Source organism: Artibeus jamaicensis, unplaced genomic scaffold (assembly GCF_021234435.1).
Source record: "Artibeus jamaicensis isolate MK-2021 breed Jamaican fruit bat unplaced genomic scaffold, CSHL_Jam_final contig_196, whole genome shotgun sequence".
NCBI lineage: Eukaryota > Metazoa > Chordata > Mammalia > Chiroptera > Phyllostomidae > Artibeus > Artibeus jamaicensis.
The window spans coordinates 5,080,642-5,103,119 of NW_026521401.1; the positions used below are offsets into that span (position 1 = coordinate 5,080,642).

Consider the following 22,478-nt stretch of genomic DNA (forward strand, 5'->3'; position numbering starts at 1 on the left):
GTTGCAGGCCGGTTCCCTGCAGGCCAATTCCCAGCAGGGGACGCACAAAAGGCAACCATAGATTGATGTTTCTCTCCCTCTCTCCTTCCCCCTTCTTCTCTAAAATAAATAAATAAAATATTTAAAAAAAAAAAAGAAAATGTAGAAGCCAAAGAAATTACATGTATAACCCATGGACATGAACTAAAGTGGGGGAGAATGTGGGTGGGAGGGGGTATACAGGGTAAAGGGGAATAAAGGGGGGGGATGGGACAACTGTAATAGCATAATCAATAAAATATATTAAAAATAATTAAAAATATGCATGCATATACACAATCTATACATATCTGCATAAATGTTTGTTTACTTAGATAATGTCCCCTAAATTTCTCATGACATCCCTTCACCAGCAAAAGAAAAACACCACCACCTTGTAAACTAAAAAGTTCTATACACATATATAAAACTTTCAGTGCTTACTATTTTTCTAATTTAAAATGAATAATTAGCTTTTAAAAATTGAACACTGCAGAAAAATGTGATTTAGAAAGTAAATATCTTCTAGGCCCTGAATGCCATCCACTCCATCTGTCATTAACAGTCTGGTGGGCTATGGTCTTTCAAATTCTCTTCTGTATCCTTTCAGTTCTGCAGGCATTTCCACAGATAATTCCTCAAATAGAGTCCTTTGTTATAAAGGATAAACTGGTAGGGGTGGAAACATTTTCTATCCAAAATAATCTTCCTCTGTCTCCCCAGATTCATTTTTGTTCTTTTGGCCTTAAGTATGTGCTCACCAATTCTTACCTAGACTATTGCAATAAACAGCTATTTCATTAGTTTCCCTGTTTATAATTGCACTCTCTTCAAATCCATATTTCACACAGCTGTTAGCATAGTTGAACTAAACAAAAAAAAAAGCTCACTATGTTATTCCACTTTACTCTAGTTACATTTGGCTCCCAGAGTCATCTAAAGTCCTTTCCATGACATACAAGGCTCTGTTGTCAAATCTTGGCTACAGGCCCAGGCCTTTCCCACCATAGGCTGTAGCACTGCTGAACTGATTGGTCCTCCTAAACATGAAGTGCCATTTTACCTTCTGTGACTTTGGACATGCTGCTCCTACTTCCTGGCATGCCCTTTTTTACCATCTTCTGGGCTGCTCAGTACTTTTCTTTTATGATGTTTTACATATTTTCTTCTTTCTCTACATATCCTCTGACAAAGCAAATTATAACATTTCCCTGCTATGACTGTACATATTTCTGATTGTTTTTTTACTTGCCATCTTCTTATTAATTTGTACAGTTCCTATTCATCCTTGTGTCCCTAGTTTCTTTTGGTATACAACAGGTGCATACTAAATGTTGAACTAAACTGAACTGGAAAGGAGACTTTTATGAAAGAGGAGACCTGTGTTTAAAGTATGTCACATGGAAGATTTTCTACCCCACTGCTGTCAGAGCTGGCCTGATATCAAATGGCCATAAGAGGTGCCTTACTTTGGGATGTCATGGGAATACAATAGACAAGGACCTCCAATCCTACTAGATGACTATTCTTGTTTTTATTTTTTAATATATATTATTGATTATGCCATTTTAGTTGTCCTATTCCCCCCTACTTCATTTCCCTCCACCCTTCACACCCTTTCCCCCCTATTCCCCCCTTTACTTTATGTCCATGTGTCACAAGTTCTTTAAATTCTGTATTTCCCATACTATTCTTGTCCTCCCCCTGTCTATTTTCTACCTAATAGACAGGTAGAAAGTAGCATAGACAACACTGTCTATGCTACTTATTTTCTGTACCTTCTCCCCCCTTCTCCTCCTCCCACTCCCCTGTTGATAACCCTCCATGTGATCTCCATTTCTATGTTTCTGCTCCTGATCTAGCTGTCCTCTTAGATTGCTTTTGTTTTAGGTGTGGTTGTTAATAACTGTGAGTTTGCTGTCATTTTACTGTTCATATTTTTATCTTCTTTTTCTTAGATAAGTCCCTTTAACATTTCATATAATAAGGGCTTGGTGATGATAAACTCCTTGAACCTGACCTTATCTGTGAAGCACTTTATCTGCCCTTCCATTCTAAATGAGAGCTTTGCTGGATAGAGCAGTCTTGGATGTAGGTCTTTGGATTTCATGACTCGGAATACTTCTTTCCATTTCCTTCTTGCCTGTAAGGTATCTTTTGAGAAATCAGCTGACAGTTTGATGAGAACTCCTTTGTAGATGACTGTCCCCTTCTCTCTTGCTACTTCTAGGATTCTGTCCTTCATTTTAATCTTGGCTAATGTAATGATGATGTGCCTTGGTGTGTTCCTTCTTGGGTCCAACTTCTTTAGGACTCTCTGAGCTTCCTGGATTTCCTGGAAGTCTATTTCCTTTGCCAGATTGGGGAAATTCTCCTTTATTATTTGTTCAAATAAGTTTTCCACTGGTGGCTGTGCCTTCCCCCCTTCTGGTACCCCTATAATTCGGATGTTGGAGCGTTTAAAGATGTCCTGGAGGTTCCTAAGCCTCTCCTCATTTTTTGAATTCTTGTTTCTTCATATTTTTCTGTTTGGTCATTTTTTTCTTCCTTCTGTTCCACTCCCTTAATTTAAGTCCCAGTTTCCTTTCCATCGCTATTGGTTTCCTATGCATTTTTCAATATTTCACTTAGTTTAGCCTTCATTTGTTCCTCTAATTTGTGACTAAAATCAACCAGTTCTGTGAGCATCCTGATCACCAGTGCTTTGAACTGTGCATCTGAAGGGTTGGCTATCTCTTGGTCACTTAGAATTATTGGCTCTGGGGTTTTGAGCTGTTCTTGAGCCATAATGTTTTGGTCTGTGCATGCCTGTTATGTATGAGAGGTGGAGCCTTAGGTGTTCACCAGGGTGTGGGGACCAAGTCTCTGGGTTGTGACACTGTATGTGGGGGCGGGATCAGAGAGGGGCAATGGCATTTGTTGCCCTCTCTCTTGGATTTCAGTCCCCTCTGCTGCTTCCCACAAACAAACCTGGCCCCCCTGGTGTTGGCTCCTGGGTGTGTGGGCTTGTGCACCCTCAAAAACCCTGTGGGTCTCTCCAACAAACTCTCTGTGAGCATGGGAGCTTCTCCTGGCACCTCAACCCCAAAAGTTTTTCCAATTGTTGCTTTTAGGCTTTAATTTCTGTCACTGGGGCCCTAGCCTGCATGGTCCGTATCATTGCTTGCTCCTTTGCCTGGTTTATCTGAGTGTGAATGTGTGACCATGGTCAGCCAGATGTCTTGCACCCTCACTGGGTCTGCCCATTGGCCTGCAATCTGCCAACTGCCACATGCGCTCCTGGGTCAGTCCAGCTGATTTTTCCTGCCCAACCCCACTCCACCAGCTGCTGACTCCACCCCTCTTACTGGTCTAGCTGAATAGTTCATTATTGTTGGACTTCCGTACAGCTCAATTTTCTGTGTTTTGGCTGCGTTTTTGTTACTAAAACTTTGTTGTCTTTAAACTTGGTTGTGCAAGGAAGCACAGTGTTTCCACCTATGCTTCCATCTTGGCCGGAAGTTTCTAGTTGACTATTCTTAAAGATGAAAATTACCAGAGAAAATTGTTCACTTGTATTTATAGCCAATGCTCAAACTTTCAGGGACAGGATTCCAGGTCACAAACAGGCACCCAGGAAATGCCAAAAAGAATTCCAGTCAGGCTTGTTGCAAACTTGACTTTCAGTAAATGTAGTTCCCACATACATGTGGAAGTTTCAGGTTGCACTGGTTACCATGTGTGCACTAGATGTGAAAACATGGGACAGAGAGGAGAAATGTGTGTGTCTTAATAAGCACATTTCTGCATGGGAAATTCTGGAGGAGGGAAGCTCAGTGTGACTGTCTCACAGAGTGGTATAGGCAGAAGAAGGGAGGGTCTAAAGGCCAAAGACCTGAGTAGAAAGTCAGGCTCTGTTCCTAATGGCTGTCTAACCATGAACATGTTAATTAAATTCTCCTTGTCTTAGTTCCTACATCAGTAAAAACAATTTCATAAGATCATTACCCCCATTGAATTATCATGAAGAATACATGAAAATACATTTGAAAGTGCTTTTTAATTTCTAAAATGCCAAACTATATTACTTTCTCCCTTGAGCTAATGCTCATGGAACTAATCTGTGTAGTGCTTCACAACCACACCTTGGTTGTGTGTGTGTGTGTATGTGTGGAAGATGAGTACTGTATCTGCCCTTTCATTAGTTTCCTCTGAAAATTTTCATTAATAAAATATATACTGAGACAGGGATTTCATGGCATGACTGAGTTTTTTCCACCCTCCCTACCTATCTTCTTCATAATGAGGGAGGGAAAGAGCAAATATCAAAGCCCTACAGTTAATAAATACATGTGAGAATCAAGGACAATTCTGTTTCTTAGGCTAAGTACATTATGTTATCATATCAACTAGATGTATGCTTTGTTTATATCTAAACCTTGTCTTGTATAGTAATTGAAAACTCTGTGTGGAAACTTTTCTTTTGACTGACATTAAATCTCTTTAGAGCAATGGGATTAGGATTACTACTGAGTTATTACAGGAGCCCAAGTGGACAACAATATCAGAGTGATAGAAATAGAAAGTAAAGCCAGACCATACATACAATGGAATGCATGGTACACACCTGCATTCTGGGTGGGGACTTAGGAGATCTGTCCTAACTAGCCTTGACTTGATCTCCAGGTTTGGCTTGGCTGCAATTCCTGCTGTGTTGTCTTGAGCACGTTGTTTTCCCTCTCTGGTCTTCAGGAGTCATAACTAAAACTAACCTTTTTGACCAGGTGATATCTACATTTCTAATAATGTGGAAGGAGTAATCAACATTTGTTGAATATCTGACATGCACCTGGCACTATCTACTCTATGAGTCTATGGTTCTATGATTTTTTCACACACAGTAAGCGAGAGTTAGGTTTATGTAGAAGAACTATGTACACATAGACTTGGATTGAAATCTCAGTTCTATTATTTACTGGCAGTGTGACTTTAAGCAAGTTTCCTAACATTTGCAAACCTCAGTCTTTTTATCTATAAAATCAGTTGAGCAATACAACAACAAACATACTTATATGCTGACAAGTCTGCTCCCACTCTTTTAATATATTGTAAATTTCTCAAGTAGTTTCTGTCTAGTCTATTTTCCTCCTAAAGTAGAGGAATAACCAAGGCCTACATAAATGAGTAAAATAATTTAACATTAGATTATGCTACTAGTTAGAAGTAGGAATGGAATCTGAAGTCAGGTCTACTAGTTGATTTTGAGCTTCATGCTTGTTTCCTAGGTGTCTTTTTAAAAAAAATTATCCCTTCCTCTGAAAAGGACATCAAAGTCCTTCAATGATAGGCAGCCCAAGTGTATGCAGAAGAACTCAGTGAGATGATAAATTGCACTTACACATCAGACCCTTCCCAAAAATAACCACTGGACTCAGAAACAGTTTTCAGAGTTTGATTTGAAGACTATGCTCAGCATTTCTTTTCCCCACTGTACCATCTACTTCCTGCCATTTCACTTATTTGGGGGCAGAACAGCCCTCTGTATGGGCAAATCAGCATTTCCATGTGGGAACAGTTCCTCCCTAGAGAGTAGATCTCCAGGGAGAGTACTAGGAGAATCAGAAAACTCTGATTTGAAGGGTACCAGGACCAAACAAGAGAACTCTAATCACTCCAACTCCCAACTGCAGGGGGACACTGCTGGCATCTCAGGAGGGCTGTGAGGAAATGCAGTGGTTAAAGTTGTTCGAGTCTTGGGCAACATGACATTTATGAGGCTGCATTCTCAATGAGGGCACAATTCATTTCCCAGAGTTTTTAAACTTGATTTCATGGATTTATATACCAAAAGAAGAAGAAAACTTTTATGCACTTAAAATGATGGGGTATTTATTCACATATGTGTTAGGACTAGCAATGCTATGTCCTAAGTACTGAAGCCAAAGTATTAAATAACATGACTGATAAGCTTGTTGTATTTCCAGAGTAGGTGCAAGCAGAAAAAACAAGGATGCCCTTTTTGGAAAGTTTCTTTTCAGGAGATAGCAACTTCAAGTGGCCCCAGCCTCCTAAGGAGCCCTTAGTTTATTAAAGGGCCCATGTCTCCTGTCTTGATTCACTCCTTTGTCTAGAAGTTTGGTGCTGTCAGGAAGAAGATCCAAGTGTGCATGGGTAAAGGTGTGTGTAGGCTTGTCTGTCATAGGTCTGAATAGAGATCAGGGACTGGATGAGGCCATCTCCCTGGGCACTTTCAGAGGCATCTGAAGCAGAAACCTTGATCACAGGAAATCGGTAAGAGTCACAGAGAGAGGAGAGTACTCCAAATGAAAGTACAATCAATGTCTCTTGGGAGACTTTTAGCCTTATTCATCTGAGATGAAATACCTGCCTCCTAACACCACTGCTTGGAATATATTTTTAAGATATTTTCATTGACATGTTTGCCAACCCTTTATAAATCAGTCATGAAACAGAAAACAGTTCCTCACTGCTAGGCAGAAATGTAGAAGCTGGGAGAAAGAAAAAAATCTTGCCTCTAATTGAAGGCAGGTTGAGAGATGTTCATGCTTTGAAATTCTCCTTCTTGTGAAATGTTTATGAAACATTTTCCACAAATGAGTTATGCAACTGGGACAACAGCTTTGATCATTTTCATCACCAGTGATATATTCATTAGTGTTGGTCTGTTTTTTCCTTAGAAAGGGCCGTGTGAAAATGTCATGGGGAGGAGGGTACAGATGAGCACCCCAGTCTCCCCATGCCTCATTGCATGATCCTAAAACAGATGATTAATAAGGATGTCCAAGTGTATGTCCGGGTCAGAATATCCTCTTCTCTATCACCTGTGGTCTATTCTCTCTTTCATCCCTGGCACAAAGAGAACCAGGAGAGGGTTAGAGGACCATTCCCTTATCAGACTTTTGACAGTATTTTGTTATATAACTTTAGACCCATCTGTAGAGCTTGCTGGGCCCTCCTGAGCTGGGATTGTAAACCTTTGTCCCCCATACCTCCTGGTTGGGAGAGGAAGCCAAGTAAGGAAAGTATGAAGGACTTCCAGCTCCTGCAAGCAACTCTTCTTCCAGAATGAGCCTACTGCTTTCTAAAGCAAATGATGTCAGGGAGTTCACTTGGATTGGAAAAGATAACCACCCATGATACCTTTTTACCTTCCTGGTCACTGCCCAAACTCAGAATAATACCTTTTGCCCAGTAGAGTGGGTGGAGAAGATTCTAAGCTAACAGACATTGTCTAACATATGAACAGGATGATCAATGGCTCTGACAAGAGAGCTCTCTGTGTTGGCCCATGTCTCCAGGGATTAGTTTGTCCTAAGCAGAGTCTGGAGAAATATTCCATTTGTGTGAGAAGAACTGCCAAAGGGACTCTGGAGATGATCTTTACAATTCTAGGCAGGCTGTGGGTTTGATTGGGTTTTCACAAGTATGGAGGGAATTAGGTTTTCATCCAATGTGGTTCCAATTTTCATATTAGAAGTCAATGGGATCCAACAGAAGTCTCTTTATCTCATCTTCCAGATCCACAGCCAACACCTAGTTGCCTGGAGAGGCTCCAGTGTTTTCCATTCAACAGCAGTGAAAGGGATTTTTTGATGAGGGGATCTTTATTTCTGAATTTTTTGGTTTCTGAGTCCCCAAAATCTCAGAGAATTGTCAGAGAAGTGTGCTAGAGTCAGAAGAGTTGTTGATGTATCTGCTTCCCCTTTATTCCAGCTCTGCTCTTTCCAAGACCCACCAACTAAAGAGGGGATTTTAGAACTTTTCACAGAAAAGGAAGTACCCTTTATTATCTTTCACTTTGGTTTATTTAGGATTGTCTTTTTGGGAGTTACTGCCAGTAGTTCACACCCAATGGGATAATGAATTGTGAAAAATGAAAGAGTAAAATGTTGCCAAAGAAAAAACTCAGAATAATAACACATGGGGTTGTCAGAACACGTAGACTAACACTGAGAGAAATTTTTGCAATCAGGCACTTTATTCTCAGAATTGGGAGGTGGGCAGTGCCCCTAAAAGAGTTTGAAGGACAATTGATCCATGAAACAGATGAAAGGCTGAGTTTTCTTTTATGATGGCTCTGGTTTCTGAAATTAAGTGTCGTAGGAAAACCTGGCACTGATTCTAACAGATAGCACTCAGGTTGGAGGCAAAGCACATGTTTTCAAGCTCTGTCATAGCTGCACCTCCTTATCTCTCCACTAAGCATAATGAGTCTATAAAGGAATCCTGCTACTTGCCTTCTAGCTGGAATGTGGCCAAACTGCCTGAGGTGGTTCCACTAGCCTGATTTCAGCTCCAGTGTTCCATGTTCTCTCCCTGTTCCCTTCCTCCATCCTGCTTCACATGTGCCCCCTCTGGAATGACAGGTAGAGAAGGGGGATGTGAGGAGGGGAGGTGGCCACAAAGGCTTTGCATAAGTAAAACCTCCTCTCAGAGGAAACCTTAAAGTTGTTGTTGGTGGTTTTAACTAAGTAGTTTAAGACTTCCAGCCAAGATGGAGACATAGGTAGACACACTGTGCCTCCTTGCACAACCAAAAGAAGGACAATAACAAAAATAACAACAACAACCAGAACTGACAGAAAATCAAACTGTATGGAAGTCCAACAACCAAGGAGTTAAAAAAGACACATTCATTCAGACTGTTAGAAGGGATGGAGACAGGCAGATGGTCAGAGAGGAGTCACAGCAAAGCAGCAGTGGAGTACAGGGGCAGGCGAGGTGGCAGGTGGCTGGCAAGGCAGCACCTTGCAGACCAGCTGGTGGAGTGGGCAGTCCCACTGACATGTGCAAATAAACCAGGAGGAACACTTGGGGAGAAAGACCTCACAACCCAGGATCCCAGTGCAGGGAAATAAAGCCTCAAACCACTAATTGAAACCATCTGTGGGGGTTGAGGCAGCAGCAGGAGGAACTCCCAGCCTCACAGGAGAGTTTGTTCAAGAGACCCACAGGGTCGTAGAACGTACACATGCCAACCCACCCAGGAATAGGCACTAGAAGAGCCCAATTTGCTTGTGGGGGAAGTGATTGGAATCCGGCAGAGAGTAGAGCAAGCACCATTGTTCCCTCTTGACCCCTTCTCCACATACAGCATCACAAAGCAGCGATGTGGGTTGCCTTGCCCTGGTGAACAACTAAGGCTCCTCCCCTCATATTAACAGACACACAGACAAAAAAAAAGGCTCAAATGAAAGAACAGCTCAAAGATCCAGAAAAAATATAACTAAGCAACGAAGAGATAGCCAACCTATCAAATGCACAGTTCAAAACACTGGTAATCAGGATGTTCACATGACTGGTTGAATTTGGTCACAAATTAGATGAAAAAAAATGAAGGTAATGCTAAGTGAAATAAAAGAAAATGTACAGAGAACCAATAGTAATGAGAAGGAAACTGGGACTCTAAGCAATGGTGTGGACCAGCAGGAAGAAAGAAACATTCAACCACAAAAGAATGAAGAAACAAGAATTCAAAAAAATGAGGAGAGGCTTAGGAACCTTCAGGACATATTTAAACATTCCAATGTCTGAATTGTAGGGCTGCCAGAAGGAGAGGAGGAAGAGCAACAAGTGGAATTTTATTTGAACAAATAATGAAGGTGAACTTCCTAAATCTGGCAAAGGAAATAGACTTCCAGGAAATCAAGGAAGCTCAGAGAGTCCCAAAGAAGTTGGACCCAAAAAGGAACACACCAAGGCATATCATAATCACATTACTCAAGATTAAAAATAAGGAGAGAATCTTAGAAGCAGCAAGAGATAAGGTGACAGCTACCTACAAAAAAAGTTTCCATAAGACTGTCATCCGATTTTTCAAAAGAGACCTTACAGGCAAGAAGGGGCTAGAAAGAAGTATTCCAAGTCATGAGAGACAAGAACCTACATCCAATATTACTCTATTCAGCAAAGCTTTCATTTAGAATGGAAGGGCAGATAAAGTGCTTCCCAGATAAGGTAAAGTTAAAAGAATTCATCATCACCAAGACCTTATTATATGTAATGTTAAAGGGATTTGTCTAAGAAAAAGAAGATAAAAATGTGGTAAAATGACAGCAAACTCACAGTTATTAACAACCATATCTGAAACAAAAACAAAAGCAAACTAATCAAACAACTAGAACAGGAACAGAATCACAGAAATGGAGATCACATGGAGGGTTATAAACAGGGGAGTTGGAGGGGGAGAGAAGGGGAAAAGGTACAGAGAATAAGTAGCATAAATGGTAGGTAGAAAGTAGACAGGGGGAGGTTAAGAATAGGGTAGGAAATGTGGAAGCCAAAGAATTTGTATGTATGACCCATGGACATAAACTAAAGTGGGGGAATGAGGGTGGGAGAGGGTGTGCAGGGCAGAGGGGATTAAAGGGGGGAAATGGGACAACTGTAATAGCATAATCAATAAAATATATTTAAAAAGAAAAAGGCAAAAACTAACTAACTAACTAACTAACTAAATAAATAAATAAATAAATAAATAAATAAGTAGTTTATCATTTATTTCTAGCTTTTCAAAATGTTTCCATGTAATTTAGATTGTGAAAACTCCAATTTGTGGGAGAAGAATTAGAATACCAGGGTTTCTTAGACTGTGATTCTAAGTGTGGGTGGAAATTGCTGAGGGGTGCCGGGGGCAGGGGTTGGGATTGTGCTGGAGATCATTCCTGGGTGGCCAGGGTTTTTGAGTTTTCAGAAAGTCTCACTCTCTGATCCCACTGTGTTACTTCCTCTCTCTCTCTCTCTCCCTTCCTCCTCTGTGTGTTCTAGGCTCCAGAATAGTCTCCTTAGGTGAGAAGAAAAGACAGGAATGATTTGTAAAAGCTGTCCCTGCAAAAAACATCCTCTTACCAATTTCTGCACAACCAGAGCTTCTTGTTGCTTTTTAGATCTACTTTGTCTAAGAATGCTGCAGCCACCTGGACTAGCCCTGTATGCCAAATGTGCTATGGAATTGGCATTTGTAATTTTAGTTTAGAACTGAAAATTTTTTTAAATCTATGCAGCACTATATACCAGATGGGGAAATTGAGTTCCACAGAGGCTGAATGAGTGTTCAAGGTTACATAGTAAGTTAGAATCAGAGACAGGACTAGAAGAAATGTATAGCTGCATCCTCACTGTATCCCCCTGGAGACTATAGAGAGATGGGTTCTGTTTATGTCTTTCATTCAATTAACATTCATCGGGTTTCCACTATCTTCAAGGCACTTTAATCCTTCTCAGTCTCTAATAGTCACTCCATAGGATCTTTCTGGCTCTCCAATCAAAAAGAATTTTTCCTCTAATGATCCAAAGCACCATTTTTCTACAGAGATTAAAAGCACAAGCATAGCCATTAGTCTGAACCTTTAACTTAGGTTAAACTAATGAAGACAGGAAAGCTTCCAGGATGTCAGTGAGATTCAGTGTAGACCAAGAAAATGGTTTAAGCTGGGATCTCTACTGTCTTTTGTAAGGTGTGGTCCAGATCATGTTCTCCTTGCCACATTATATGAACCCAAAGTCACTTAGCTGCTCCAACTCCATGGACTTTCTAAAAGCTGCAAGAGGGTAGTTGTTCTCAGGGTGGGAGAAGACATGGCCACACGTAGTGCTTCCTGCCCTGCTCTTGGACACCTGGAAACCCATGAGTGGGTGGTTGGTGCTAGCACTGAAGACAGGTAGAGGCTGCTAGAAAGTTTGGAAACCACCACAGGCCCCTTAGGCTGCAACCACTGCAGTACTCTGAGGGAGACATGTCCCCACCTGTAGGGAGACAGGCAAGGACTGTCACCAAAGGGGCCCAGCTACAGAGGCAGTCTTACATGCAGATGACAGGGAGGTGTGAAAAACAAAGGGGGATGGAGAGGAAGCTGATCTTCCGTATCAGTGTTTCCCAGATTTGCGACTTTGTGGACCAAGAATATAAAAACTAGAACATGGGAGAAATTGATAAAGGGTTTTCAATATTACACTTTATGAGGTGGGGAGTTTTAAAAATATCATTTCAGATTGCCATCACTTCATAAAAAGCATTCTAATATACTCCCACCCTCCCCCCAAAAAGAATATCATCTCAGGTTCAAAATAAAAATTTTAAGTCACTACAATGATTTCTTTCTCATTTCAATGAAGCAGAGAATGCATTATGTATCAACACAGCTGATGGGAATAGCATTTGGGAATGATGGATATAGGTGGAGTCCCCATCTTGCAAATTGGTACTCCAGAGGGCCACTCACCTCTGTTTTTGACCAGATTCCCTGTTCTGTAGAGCACACACAGGCAGGAAAATCAAGCTACAGCCCAGTAGGCTCTGAGCTAGCTCTTTACTCCTTGGTCTTATGACTTATCTTCTGCCTTGATCTCTGAGTTTCCACTTCTGCTGGCCTGGGAAGGCCCAGAACTGATATTCTCCTCCTGCCTCCACTTACAGATTAAAACAGAGGACCTCAATGACTCCCTGCAGCAGACCCTCTTGCATAGGCCATGCCACCTGAGTCAAGGACCTGCCATGATGTCCAGAAACCAGATGTCTGGGGTAAATGACAGCCCACGTAAGGGAGCCCTGACATTCTCAGCGGGCCAGTGAGTTTAATTCAAGCTGTTTACAAAATGCCTGACCTCTAAATTTGGCACTCAGGGAGTCTATATTGTTCTAAAGAACCCCCTGCAGGGAACATGAGAGAGATTAGAGGCCTAGAGTCTGGGTGAGGGTTGGTGTTACAAAACAGTCCCAGTTGGGTAGAGCTTTGTCTCAATGCTCTTTGTGGGTTTGATCCCCATTTAGGGCACATACAAGAATCAACCAAAGAATGTATAAATAAGGGGAACAACAAATTGATGTTTCTCTCTCTCTCTCCTTCTTTCTATTTAAAAATCAGTTAAAAAAATTTTTAAGTCATCTTAAAGGTAAAGCCTAGCTGGTTTTGTGAAAAGTGAGGTTTCTACATCCCTGGGAGAAAAAAAGAGGCAATCTTTCAAAACAAAATAAAACAAAACAAAACTCCCAAAGAACAGATCTAGTAGCTATGGGGCTGGTGTCTGCCAGCCACATTCAGGGGAGACCTATAGAGTGTTTCTGTCCCTAGTGCTCCCTTCCCCCACAACGAGTTTTTATGTCAAAGCCAAACTAGAACAGAATACCATTAGCAGGAAGAAAGAGGCGTCCTGAAACAGTACCCACAAATGTCTAAGAAGGCATTCATGTGATAAACTCCTTTCTTGGTCTGGATCAGCTGGGGAAGAAAGAGATACCCTTTCTCTGGTCATATTTAGGAGTAGAATATGCACCCATTTCTTCATTTCTTTATTCAGTAAGAGTTTAAGAAGTTTTTTTATTTGGGTACAGAGCTAATTTCAGCACAGTGAAGACACAGAGCCCTGGAGGTCTCAAGTACCAAAGGATTCCCAGATTCCCCAAGCATTGGAATTGGTATTTCCATTTCCTGGGCTAGTGGAAGAACTCCAGGGAAAATGAACTTCCTGTTTAATCAAATTGGTTTTATGAAAAAACTAATAACTTTCTTCCTTCTTCCAGGGAAGTTTCGGGCCCAAGAAAATTGTCAAGACATGGCTTTTATCATGATAAAATACCATGAGATTTTTTTTTAATGGACAATTGGGATTGCTTGTTATTTTTAGGGTACACAACTGAAAGAAGGGTAATAGTCTGTATCCTCAGGGCTTTTACAGTTAAGCTGGGAGACAGGACTGACACACACAAGAGTTAAATAACAAGGCAAGATTTAAGTGACAAAAGGTTGCAAGGCACCGCTTGGTTAAGCTGTAACATCACCAGCATTAATGGAGTAGCTACTATGTACCAGACACTGCTGATACACAGAGGCATAAGGCAAGGTCACTGCCCACCAACTTTCAGAGTCTGGAGACCCATGGGACAAATGAGTTAGAAGGCAGCTAGAGCTGTCACCCCAGTTTATAAATTCTGTAATGTGTGTGTCTCCTCATATGCAGGATGTGACTCCCCTCCACCCACTCCAGCAGCTCGTGCTGGTTCCTGGCCACCTACAGTCTGTATCCCAGTTTCTGCTATCTCAGACACAGCCTGGGCAGCAAGGTAATAATCCTGGGGTTTTCCACATAGACCAAGTACAGTAAAGTGCTGCTGCTGCTGCTTACTGGGTGAGAAAGCCCAAATTTGGCACATGAGCGAGTGGCTTGGCCCTCTAATATTAAAACCAGCTTTTCCATAGCAAGGTCTGAGGAAGGGACCCTGTCATTGCACCTCTAGACTGAGTCTCCTTCACTGTTTCACTTTCCCACCTTCTCCATTTCATAGCCAATTGAGACAGATGGTGTGAGGGTGGCAAAGAATTGGAGAAGTACAAGGAAAGAGTAGCTGCTTGGGAAATGCAGTACAGACAAGTCTCAATTCCTTGGAAGTCACTCCGGAAACTTGACTGTGATTCTATTTGGGTAGAGTAACAGTGCCACCTACAGGTTTTCAGGTTTTCTTTGGCTGGGAAGTTAACTTCCAGATAACTTGGCCAAGAACAAAGGGATTAGAATATTTATAACAATAGCTAACATTCCTTGAGCATGACATGTGCCACAAGCTCTGCTGAATAATTTTCCTGATTTAATTTCCAAATAACCTTATATTATGGCTTTGGTGACCTACTATAAAGTTCCCAGTCTGTCTGAAACCCATGGTCTTGGCCATCTGCTGTACTACCTCTCCCTCTTCTAAGTCCAACAATGAGGTTGAAGCTCCAGAATCCAAACAAAATGAAACTGTTTCTTCTGTCTTTAGAACCTATCTAAATTTCAATCCTCATCCTTAGTGTCCAAGGCATCTTAGAATGTTACTATAATGAATAATGAGAATATATTTGAATCTTTAAGCATTTGCTTTGGCTAAATGTATATCACACTCCTGGAGTAGAAAAGAGATTACACTTGATTCGGTTTCTTTTTGGAAGATAGTGATATAAAGTTGGCCCAGGCATATAACCAATAAAGCCAACATATAATACAGAGGAGAAAAAAACACAAAACAAACAAAAGCCCAATTCAAAATTTAGAGTCAGAGAAAGCCTTTGGTAAAAACTGCTAGCTGTTTATCCTTAGGATACTTACTTTAACTTCTTTGAGGTTTTATTTTCCCCTCCATAAAAATAGAAAAGTAATAAAACTCTATTTCACAAGGCTATTGAGGGTTATTTTAAATGATGTATGTGAAAAGGCTTTGTAACCTTTAAAACTCAACATATGGTAAATGTTAGATTATAATTAATACTCAGGCCTCTGGACTCCCAGTTCAGGGTTCTTGCCTATTTATTTTAATAAGAAAAAATTAGATCTGACTTTTTTTAGCCTGAGAAGCATAAAGGTCAGCATTAGCTGATGCTGCTGTACCTCAGTGATGTCAAACAACTTAGGGCAGCAGAACCCCCAAGGTTCTGCTCTGTGCTAAGTGATTGGGGTGACCCACCCCATTGTCTGCTTTGGTAGTTTGATGGCCCCTCCATGAAGTGAGAGTAAGAAGGCCTGGCTGTCACCTTTCATAGAGGAAAGCCACTGTCATGACCAGAGAAAAGTGAGAAGGCCTGGCTGTCACCTTTCATAGATGAAAGGCCACTGTCATGACCACCAACCAGACAGATTCCTTTATTGACAGTTTCCGGGAGAGGGAAGGAGAAAGCAATCCTTAAGCAGTGGACTGAGCAGGTAGAATCTATACCACCAGACGGACTTTCCAGAGGCTCAGTTTCTTGTCTCCCCTTCTCTTTCAGTCCTTCCTCCTAAGTGTAAAATGTCCTGCCAAGAGCCTCTGGTCAATGGTTCACTGCCCTTTGGAGCTGTATAGCCCCATCCTCTTGTTTTGACACACTTGTAGATATGGTTGAGCCTGCGTAGCGTCCAGCTACTTCTGCAGGCAAAACAGAAATTCTCGGCTTCAGGTCAAAATGTTAGTATTCACCCTGCATCTTCTTGCTCTTGGATTTCTTCAGCCCTGGTTATCAGATCCCAGAGCAGATTGTTTTGACCCTCCTCAGCCTTTGCACCACCCCAGCTAGGAGTGCAAGCAGAAAGACTAGTTTGGGGACTGCTGTTTACAGATGTTTATCCCTATGTCTGATTTGCCTCTGCCTGTGTGTGACAATGCCTGGCAGTACCTGTGGGGGCCTCTCCACAGGGCTTAAGGTGGGTGACGGGCTTGATCAGTTAGTAAAGGGTGATGAGAGTTATCATGGTTCCAAAGTTGCAGAGCATGTCTTCCAGATGGCCTGGATTTTATTCATTTGTTCCTTTGTCCCTCTCCTCTTACCCAGGTCTGCAGCCAAATCTTCTCCCCTTTCCACAGCAACAAAGCTCTCTCCTCCTCCCACAGTCTGGACCTGGCTTGGCATCCCAGGTAAACAACATTTTTCCTATTTCCTGTAGGAATTCCTCAGCTACTAATGAAGTTATGTTCATTGGTTTCCCTTCACCCAAGGTGCTTTTACCCCTCTGGGAAGAGGGAAAAAGCACCCAAAGGTGCTTTTACCCCTCTGGGAAGAGGGAATAGCAAGGGATTAGCCCTGTTGGCTCATGGGAAAATAAAGACATAGCCAGAGAAAATTACTGACCCATTATCACTGGTGAAGTCAGACTTAGCTCCTGGGCTAGCCTGATCCGTTATGCAGGCACTCCACTCAATTCCCAATGAGAATCTAGCATCACTTATCTCAAAACCAAAGGCCAGCTGACTTCCTAGGGACGCCAAGATAATGGCCAGCCCAGGCTGGGTGCTCACAAGCCCCAGGGAAAGCCCAGAATCCCATAGGCCTGATGTCTCAAGACTACAAAGCCAGTGGCTCTTGCCTATGAGCCTCACTTAAGACCTATTCTAGACTGCCTACTGCACTGGACATATGTTTGTGGGTCAGAAGGACTGAGGTCTGCAACAGGAGCCATTTGGAGAGCTGTCATGGTTCTACACAGCCCTTGTTTTCCAATTAGAATGAAAGGCACCACTTCCACTGGCTAGATGTGGCCTTATGTCAGGGTGTATGGCTTGGCAAGAGTAGTGGGAGCTGTACTATAGCAGCAACTCCTCCCCTATCTGTACAGTTAACCTACATAGCTGCATGAGATGGCTGTGCAGAATGGATGTGCAGAAGATTGCAGAGATTCTGACATCCCTTCTCTATGCTAAGATTCTCCATTGATGGATCACTAAGGGCCCTGGCTATAGAAGGCTAGAGTCCACTAAAGACATCTGGAAGGAGATCACCATCTAGTGGCTAATATAAATGGGGACATGACTCATAAACTCTTCCACTTCTTTCTGACAGCTTTCAAGATCAACTCACATCTTATAAATAAGACAGCCATGACAGAAAGTTACTAAGATTATCTTGGACAGTTGTAATAAAGGACTGGTTTAGGGTTATAACAACAAGAATAAAGGGGAGGGGATCAGTGAGGAAATGTTTGGGGAAGTTGAGTCAATGAAATTTGGTATATCTAATTGGATGTGAAAGGTGGAGAGTGAAAGTCTAGCAAAGAACTTAATAAGTGTTTGTCAAAGGAAAGGACAAATAACTTAATGAAAAGGAAGCCTCAAAAAAGGCTGAGACCATCTTGAAGGTCTGGTCTATGCCACTCTGCAAAACAGGATCATTCCATAATGGTTTTAAATCATTCTGTTCTAAAAGACATTGGGGAAAAGAGTCCTTAACTTCTTTCAGGTCCTTTTACCTTCCTTATCATAATGATGCCTATCTTAATGGTAAGCCGGATATCTTTGATGAGAAAATGAATGAAGTTAACCCAAGTCTAGGAAAAAGAGTGAACTGGGAAGAAGGAAGAAGAAAGTGGACTTAGGTCACATTGTCCACATGGGCAGTGGCCCCTGCACTGGAACAATGCCTGGGCCCCTGGGCTTGGGCTTTCTTCCTTATTTGTGGAATGATAAATGTGTTCATGTGTTCAATTCACTCCTGACCTCAAATGGGTACAACAAGGGTTCTAGGTTTAAGAGTCTATTTTCCTATGAAAATAAACTAAAAAAAAACAAATTTCTCCTGACAACAACAAATGAGATGAAGGTTCATTTAAATAGTACTAGAATGCCTTTGATTTTTTTTTAAAAAGCAAAACTTAAAACATTCTCATGAAAGAAAATGATGGTTTCGAAAGTAAAATGGCAATGACAAGAGTTTGAGATTTTATGGAAATTCTATTAATGTAATGAGCCTCAGATGTCCTCTGTTATCTTCATTTAATGCCTGTTGAACACCTCAGTAACCTTGCTTTGTGGGAAAAGAACAGACAAAACAAACAACTTTTTCCTTGTCTTAAGATTTCTTTTTTTAAAAATTTTTTTATTGATTATGCTGTTACAGTTGTTCTATTCCCCCTTTATTCCCCTCCACCCTACCCCTCATCCCCACCATTACCCCCCTTTAGTTTATGACCATGTGTCTCAAGTCCTTTAGATTCTATATTTCCCATGCTATTCTTGCCCCCCCATCTATTTTCTATCTACTGTCTATGCTACTTATTTTCTGTACCTTCTCCCCCCTTCTCCTCCTCCCACTCCCCTGTTGCTAACCCTCCTTGAGATCTTCATTTCTATGTTTCCACTCCTGATCTAGCTGTCCTTTTAGTTTGCTTTCATTTTAGGTGTGGTTGTTAATAACTGTGAGTTTGTTGTCCTTTCACTGTTCACGTTCCTTTAACTTCTTTTTCTTAGATAAGTCCCTTTAACATTTCATATAATAAGGGCTTGGTGATGATGAACTCCTTGAATTTGATCTTATCTGAGAAGCACTTTATCTGTCTTTCCATTTTAAATGAAAGTTTTGCTGGATAGAGCAATCTTGGATGTAGGTCTTTAGATTTCATGACTTGGAATACCACTTTCCAGCCCCTTCTTGCCTGTAAGGTCTCTTTTGAGAAATCAGCTGACAGTCTGATGGGGACTCCTTTATAGGTGATTGTCCCCTTAGCTCTTGCTGCTTCTAGGATTCTGTCCTTCATTTTAATTTTGGCTAATGTAATTACGATGTGCCTTGGTGTGTTCCTTCTTGGGTCCAACTTCTTTGGGACTCTCTGAGCTTCCTGGATTTCCTGGAAGTCTATTTCCTTTGCCAGATTGGGGAAGTTCTCTGTTATTATTTGTTCAAATAAGTTTTCCACTGGTGGCTGTGCCTTCCCCCCTTCTGGTACCCCTATAATTCGGATGTTGGAGCGTTTAAAGATGTCCTGGAGGTTCCTAAGACTCTCCTCATTTCTTTGAATTCTTGCTTCTTGACTCTTTTCTGTTTGGCCATTATTTGCTTTCTTCTGGTCCACTCCATTGATTTGAATCCCAGTTTCCTTTTCATTGCTATTGGTTTCCTGTGCAATTCCATTCATTTCAATTAGTTTTGCCTTCATATATTTGTCTAATTTGTCGGTATAATCAACCAGTTCTGTGAGGATCCTGATCACCAATGTTTTAAACTGTGCGTCTGTGAGTTTTGCTATTTCTTCATCGCTTAGATCTATTGGCTCTGGGGCTTTGAGTTCTTGAGCCATTCTTGGTCTGTTCGGGCTCTTTAACTGTGAGAAGCGGCGCCTCGGATTCCTAGGTCGCTGGGTTGTGATGCTGTATGTGGGGGCGTGGTCAGAGCGGGGAAATGGCGGCTCCCTCTGCTGTTTCTCACAGCTGGGTGCAGAGGAGCAGCGCCTTAGGTGGTTCACCTGGGCCGGGCCACTCAGAGTCACTGGGTTATGACGCTGTATGTGGAGGTGGGGTCAGAGCAGGGAAATGGCGGTGCCCTCCACTGCCGCTTGCCGTGGGGACCTGCCGGATTGGTCCAACCGCCCACTCCCTCGCCTGTCCACCCGTGCACAAATGCGCGACCTCAGTCAACATGCAGCCCCGCTGCCCCGCTGTCTCCCCCGCGGTCGCTCGCCTGGTGGCTTGCTTGGTCGCTCACTAGGTCCAACCCTGTGCCTGGATTCCACAGGCCTGAGTCCGTCTGACCCAGACCTCCTGTGTAACCCTGCTCCTCCAGCCGCTGGTTTCGCCCCTTACCGGTCAGGCTGAAGAATTTGTTGTTAACGGACTTCCGAAAAGTTCAATTTTCCGTGTTCTGGCTATGTTTTCTGTTGCTAATATTTAGTTTTCTCTAATCTTGGTTGTGTGAGAAGGCACGGCACATCCATCTATGCCTCCATCTTGGCGGAAGTCGTCAAGATTTCTTTTTGAAATCTTTGTAAACAACCCTGCTAGCTCCTTTTATGGTGGAAAACTGAACAGAGGAAGATAAATGCTAAGAGTGAGTCATAGAATAAAACTCAAAAGGCTACCTCCATGTCTCACACTCCTACTGTTTATACCCATTATTCTAGGTATTTGCTATTCCTTCATAGAAACTCCAGTTTCCACTTCCATGCTATTGCAAAAACTAGGAGTCCAATGTAGCCAGGGATCTGTCATCCTCTGAACAAGCCCATTAGTACAAAATATCAGAAAATGCCATTTGATATGTTGACTATTCATGGATCTGCTTGGCTTGTGTTTCCCTTTTAGGCAGCTGGACACCCTGGGCTGTCAGGATCCTCTTTAGAACCCCACCTGGAAGTGTCCCAGCATCTCCCATTGCCTAAGCATCTGCCCAGCACTGGAGGGGCTGACGAGCCCAGTGACCTGGAGGAGCTGGAGAAGTTTGCCAAGACCTTCAAGCAGAGGCGCATTAAGCTGGGCTTCACACAGGTTTGGTTTTGTGGTAGAAGATGGAAGAAATTGGGTTGAGTGAGTGGAAACTAAGCTTTCAAGGAGGCTTAACATCCAAGGATGTGTTTAAGACAATCTCATCATGTTCCTGTGTTCCCTGAAAATAAGGCATAGTTGCTGTTGGTAGAGAAAATGAGGGCATTGCCAGTGGAGGCAAGAGAAATAAATGAGAGCTAGACAAAGGTCAGGCACATGGTCCACTTGGTGTCTCCATCTTAGAGAGAAAAAAAAAAACTAGAAAGGAGCCAAGGTGATGGGTGGGTGCTTGCAGTTTCATTGGGTATGTGATTGCTGCTAGGATGTTGGGGAATGTGGACCAAGAAGAGAAGCATTTTGTTTCTCAAGTTACTTCTTTTCAATCCCACTCACAGGGAGATGTGGGACTGGCAATGGGAAAGCTGTATGGCAATGACTTCAGCCAGACCACGATCTCGCGATTTGAGGCCCTCAATCTGAGCTTCAAGAACATGTGCAAGCTCAAGCCACTTCTGGAGAAGTGGCTGAATGATGCAGGTAGGCCCCAGGGACATAAGGATGGATTATGCCTAGAAAATTCTGCAGGGAAGGGGCTAGCGACTTGTCTGTGTTGGGGCTTTAGGCAGTCTATACATTATACCTCTTTCTTCTCTTCCATAGTCTGGAACCAAATGAGAAATAAGACACAGGCAAGTGGAGAGAAAATGTCAGCTTTATTACTCAGAAAGCCCTTTGGAGGACATGGCTTTAGGTCTATGACCAAGAAGACTTGCACCTTTTCCCTTCTATAACCCAGACCCACCCAGCATAGATCTTAGGACAGCTGGCTAGAGACAAGGGTTGGGTCTGCAGAGCAAACACACTTACCCAGATGGCTGTCTGGACTAGGTAGGTTAGGGGGATAGGGAATTGGATTTCTTAAAGTCTCACATGTATGAGGAGACAGTAGACACAACAGAAGGTCTTTATTTGGCTAATTCTTGAGTAGGTTTTCAGAGCACAGGGAGTTACTATGAGCTAGACTGGTCAGAAAAGTCTTACAACAGGAGGGAAGTTTGCAGGAGAATTCAGTCAGGTGTGGTTGCCAGGGAGGCATTCCAGCAGGTCAGGACTGTAAGCTAAGGGACAAATGTTTGGAATACTGAATGGAAGAATTTGTTGTCAGGAACAGAGTTTCTCAGCCATGGCACTATCAGTATCTTGGGTCAGATAATTCTTTCTTCTGGGGAGCTCTCTTATTTTGTAGCATCCTTAGTCTCTAACCATTAGATGCCATAGCAGCCACCCCCAGCTGAGATACTCCCAAAATATCTCCAGATGTTGTCAAATATCCCTTGGAGGAGTTGTGGTATGATATTGTCCCTGATTGAGAACTACTGGTCTAGCTGAGAAGGAAAGAGCAAAATGGAAACATGGGAGGGGGCAAGGAAGAGACTGTCTCTTTCACAACTTCTATTGAAACATTGAATCCCCGACCATGTGGCTTAGTTGGTTGGATCATCCTCCTGTACACCAAAAAGTTGTGGGTTCAATTCCTGGTCAGGGCACATACCTAGGTTGCAGGTTTTATCCCCATGGGGGTGGTGCATAAAGGAAGCAACCATTTTTATGTCTCTCTCTCACACATCAATGAATGTATCCTCAGGTGAGTATTAAAAAAAAGGAAGTATTCAAGTGAGAGATGAGATGAAAGGGTCTTAGGGTCTTTGGGAAAGGACCTTACAGATAATTTCTAGTGTGATTGCCCCATCTGATACCTAAATCCTTG

At 42.3% G+C, this 22,478-nt stretch overlaps 1 protein-coding gene across 3 annotated transcripts in view; it reads left to right on the forward strand.

Annotated features, from left to right (window-relative positions):
- Nucleotides 1–22,478, forward strand: part of POU2F3 (POU class 2 homeobox 3) — a 57,188-nt gene that overhangs the window by 20,001 nt on the left and 14,709 nt on the right. For 2 of the 3 annotated variants that reach the window (XM_037167972.2, XM_037167973.2), the window contains exons 2-6: nucleotides 12,434–12,538; nucleotides 13,975–14,077; nucleotides 16,296–16,378; nucleotides 20,531–20,713; nucleotides 21,106–21,247. In XM_037167972.2, the coding sequence (XP_037023867.2) occupies nucleotides 12,434–12,538; nucleotides 13,975–14,077; nucleotides 16,296–16,378; nucleotides 20,531–20,713; nucleotides 21,106–21,247 (616 nt within the window). Of the gene's footprint in view, nucleotides 1–12,433; nucleotides 12,555–13,974; nucleotides 14,078–16,295; nucleotides 16,379–20,530; nucleotides 20,714–21,105; nucleotides 21,248–22,478 lie in introns of those variants that run through there. The other variant, XM_037167974.2, reaches the window with a different exon arrangement.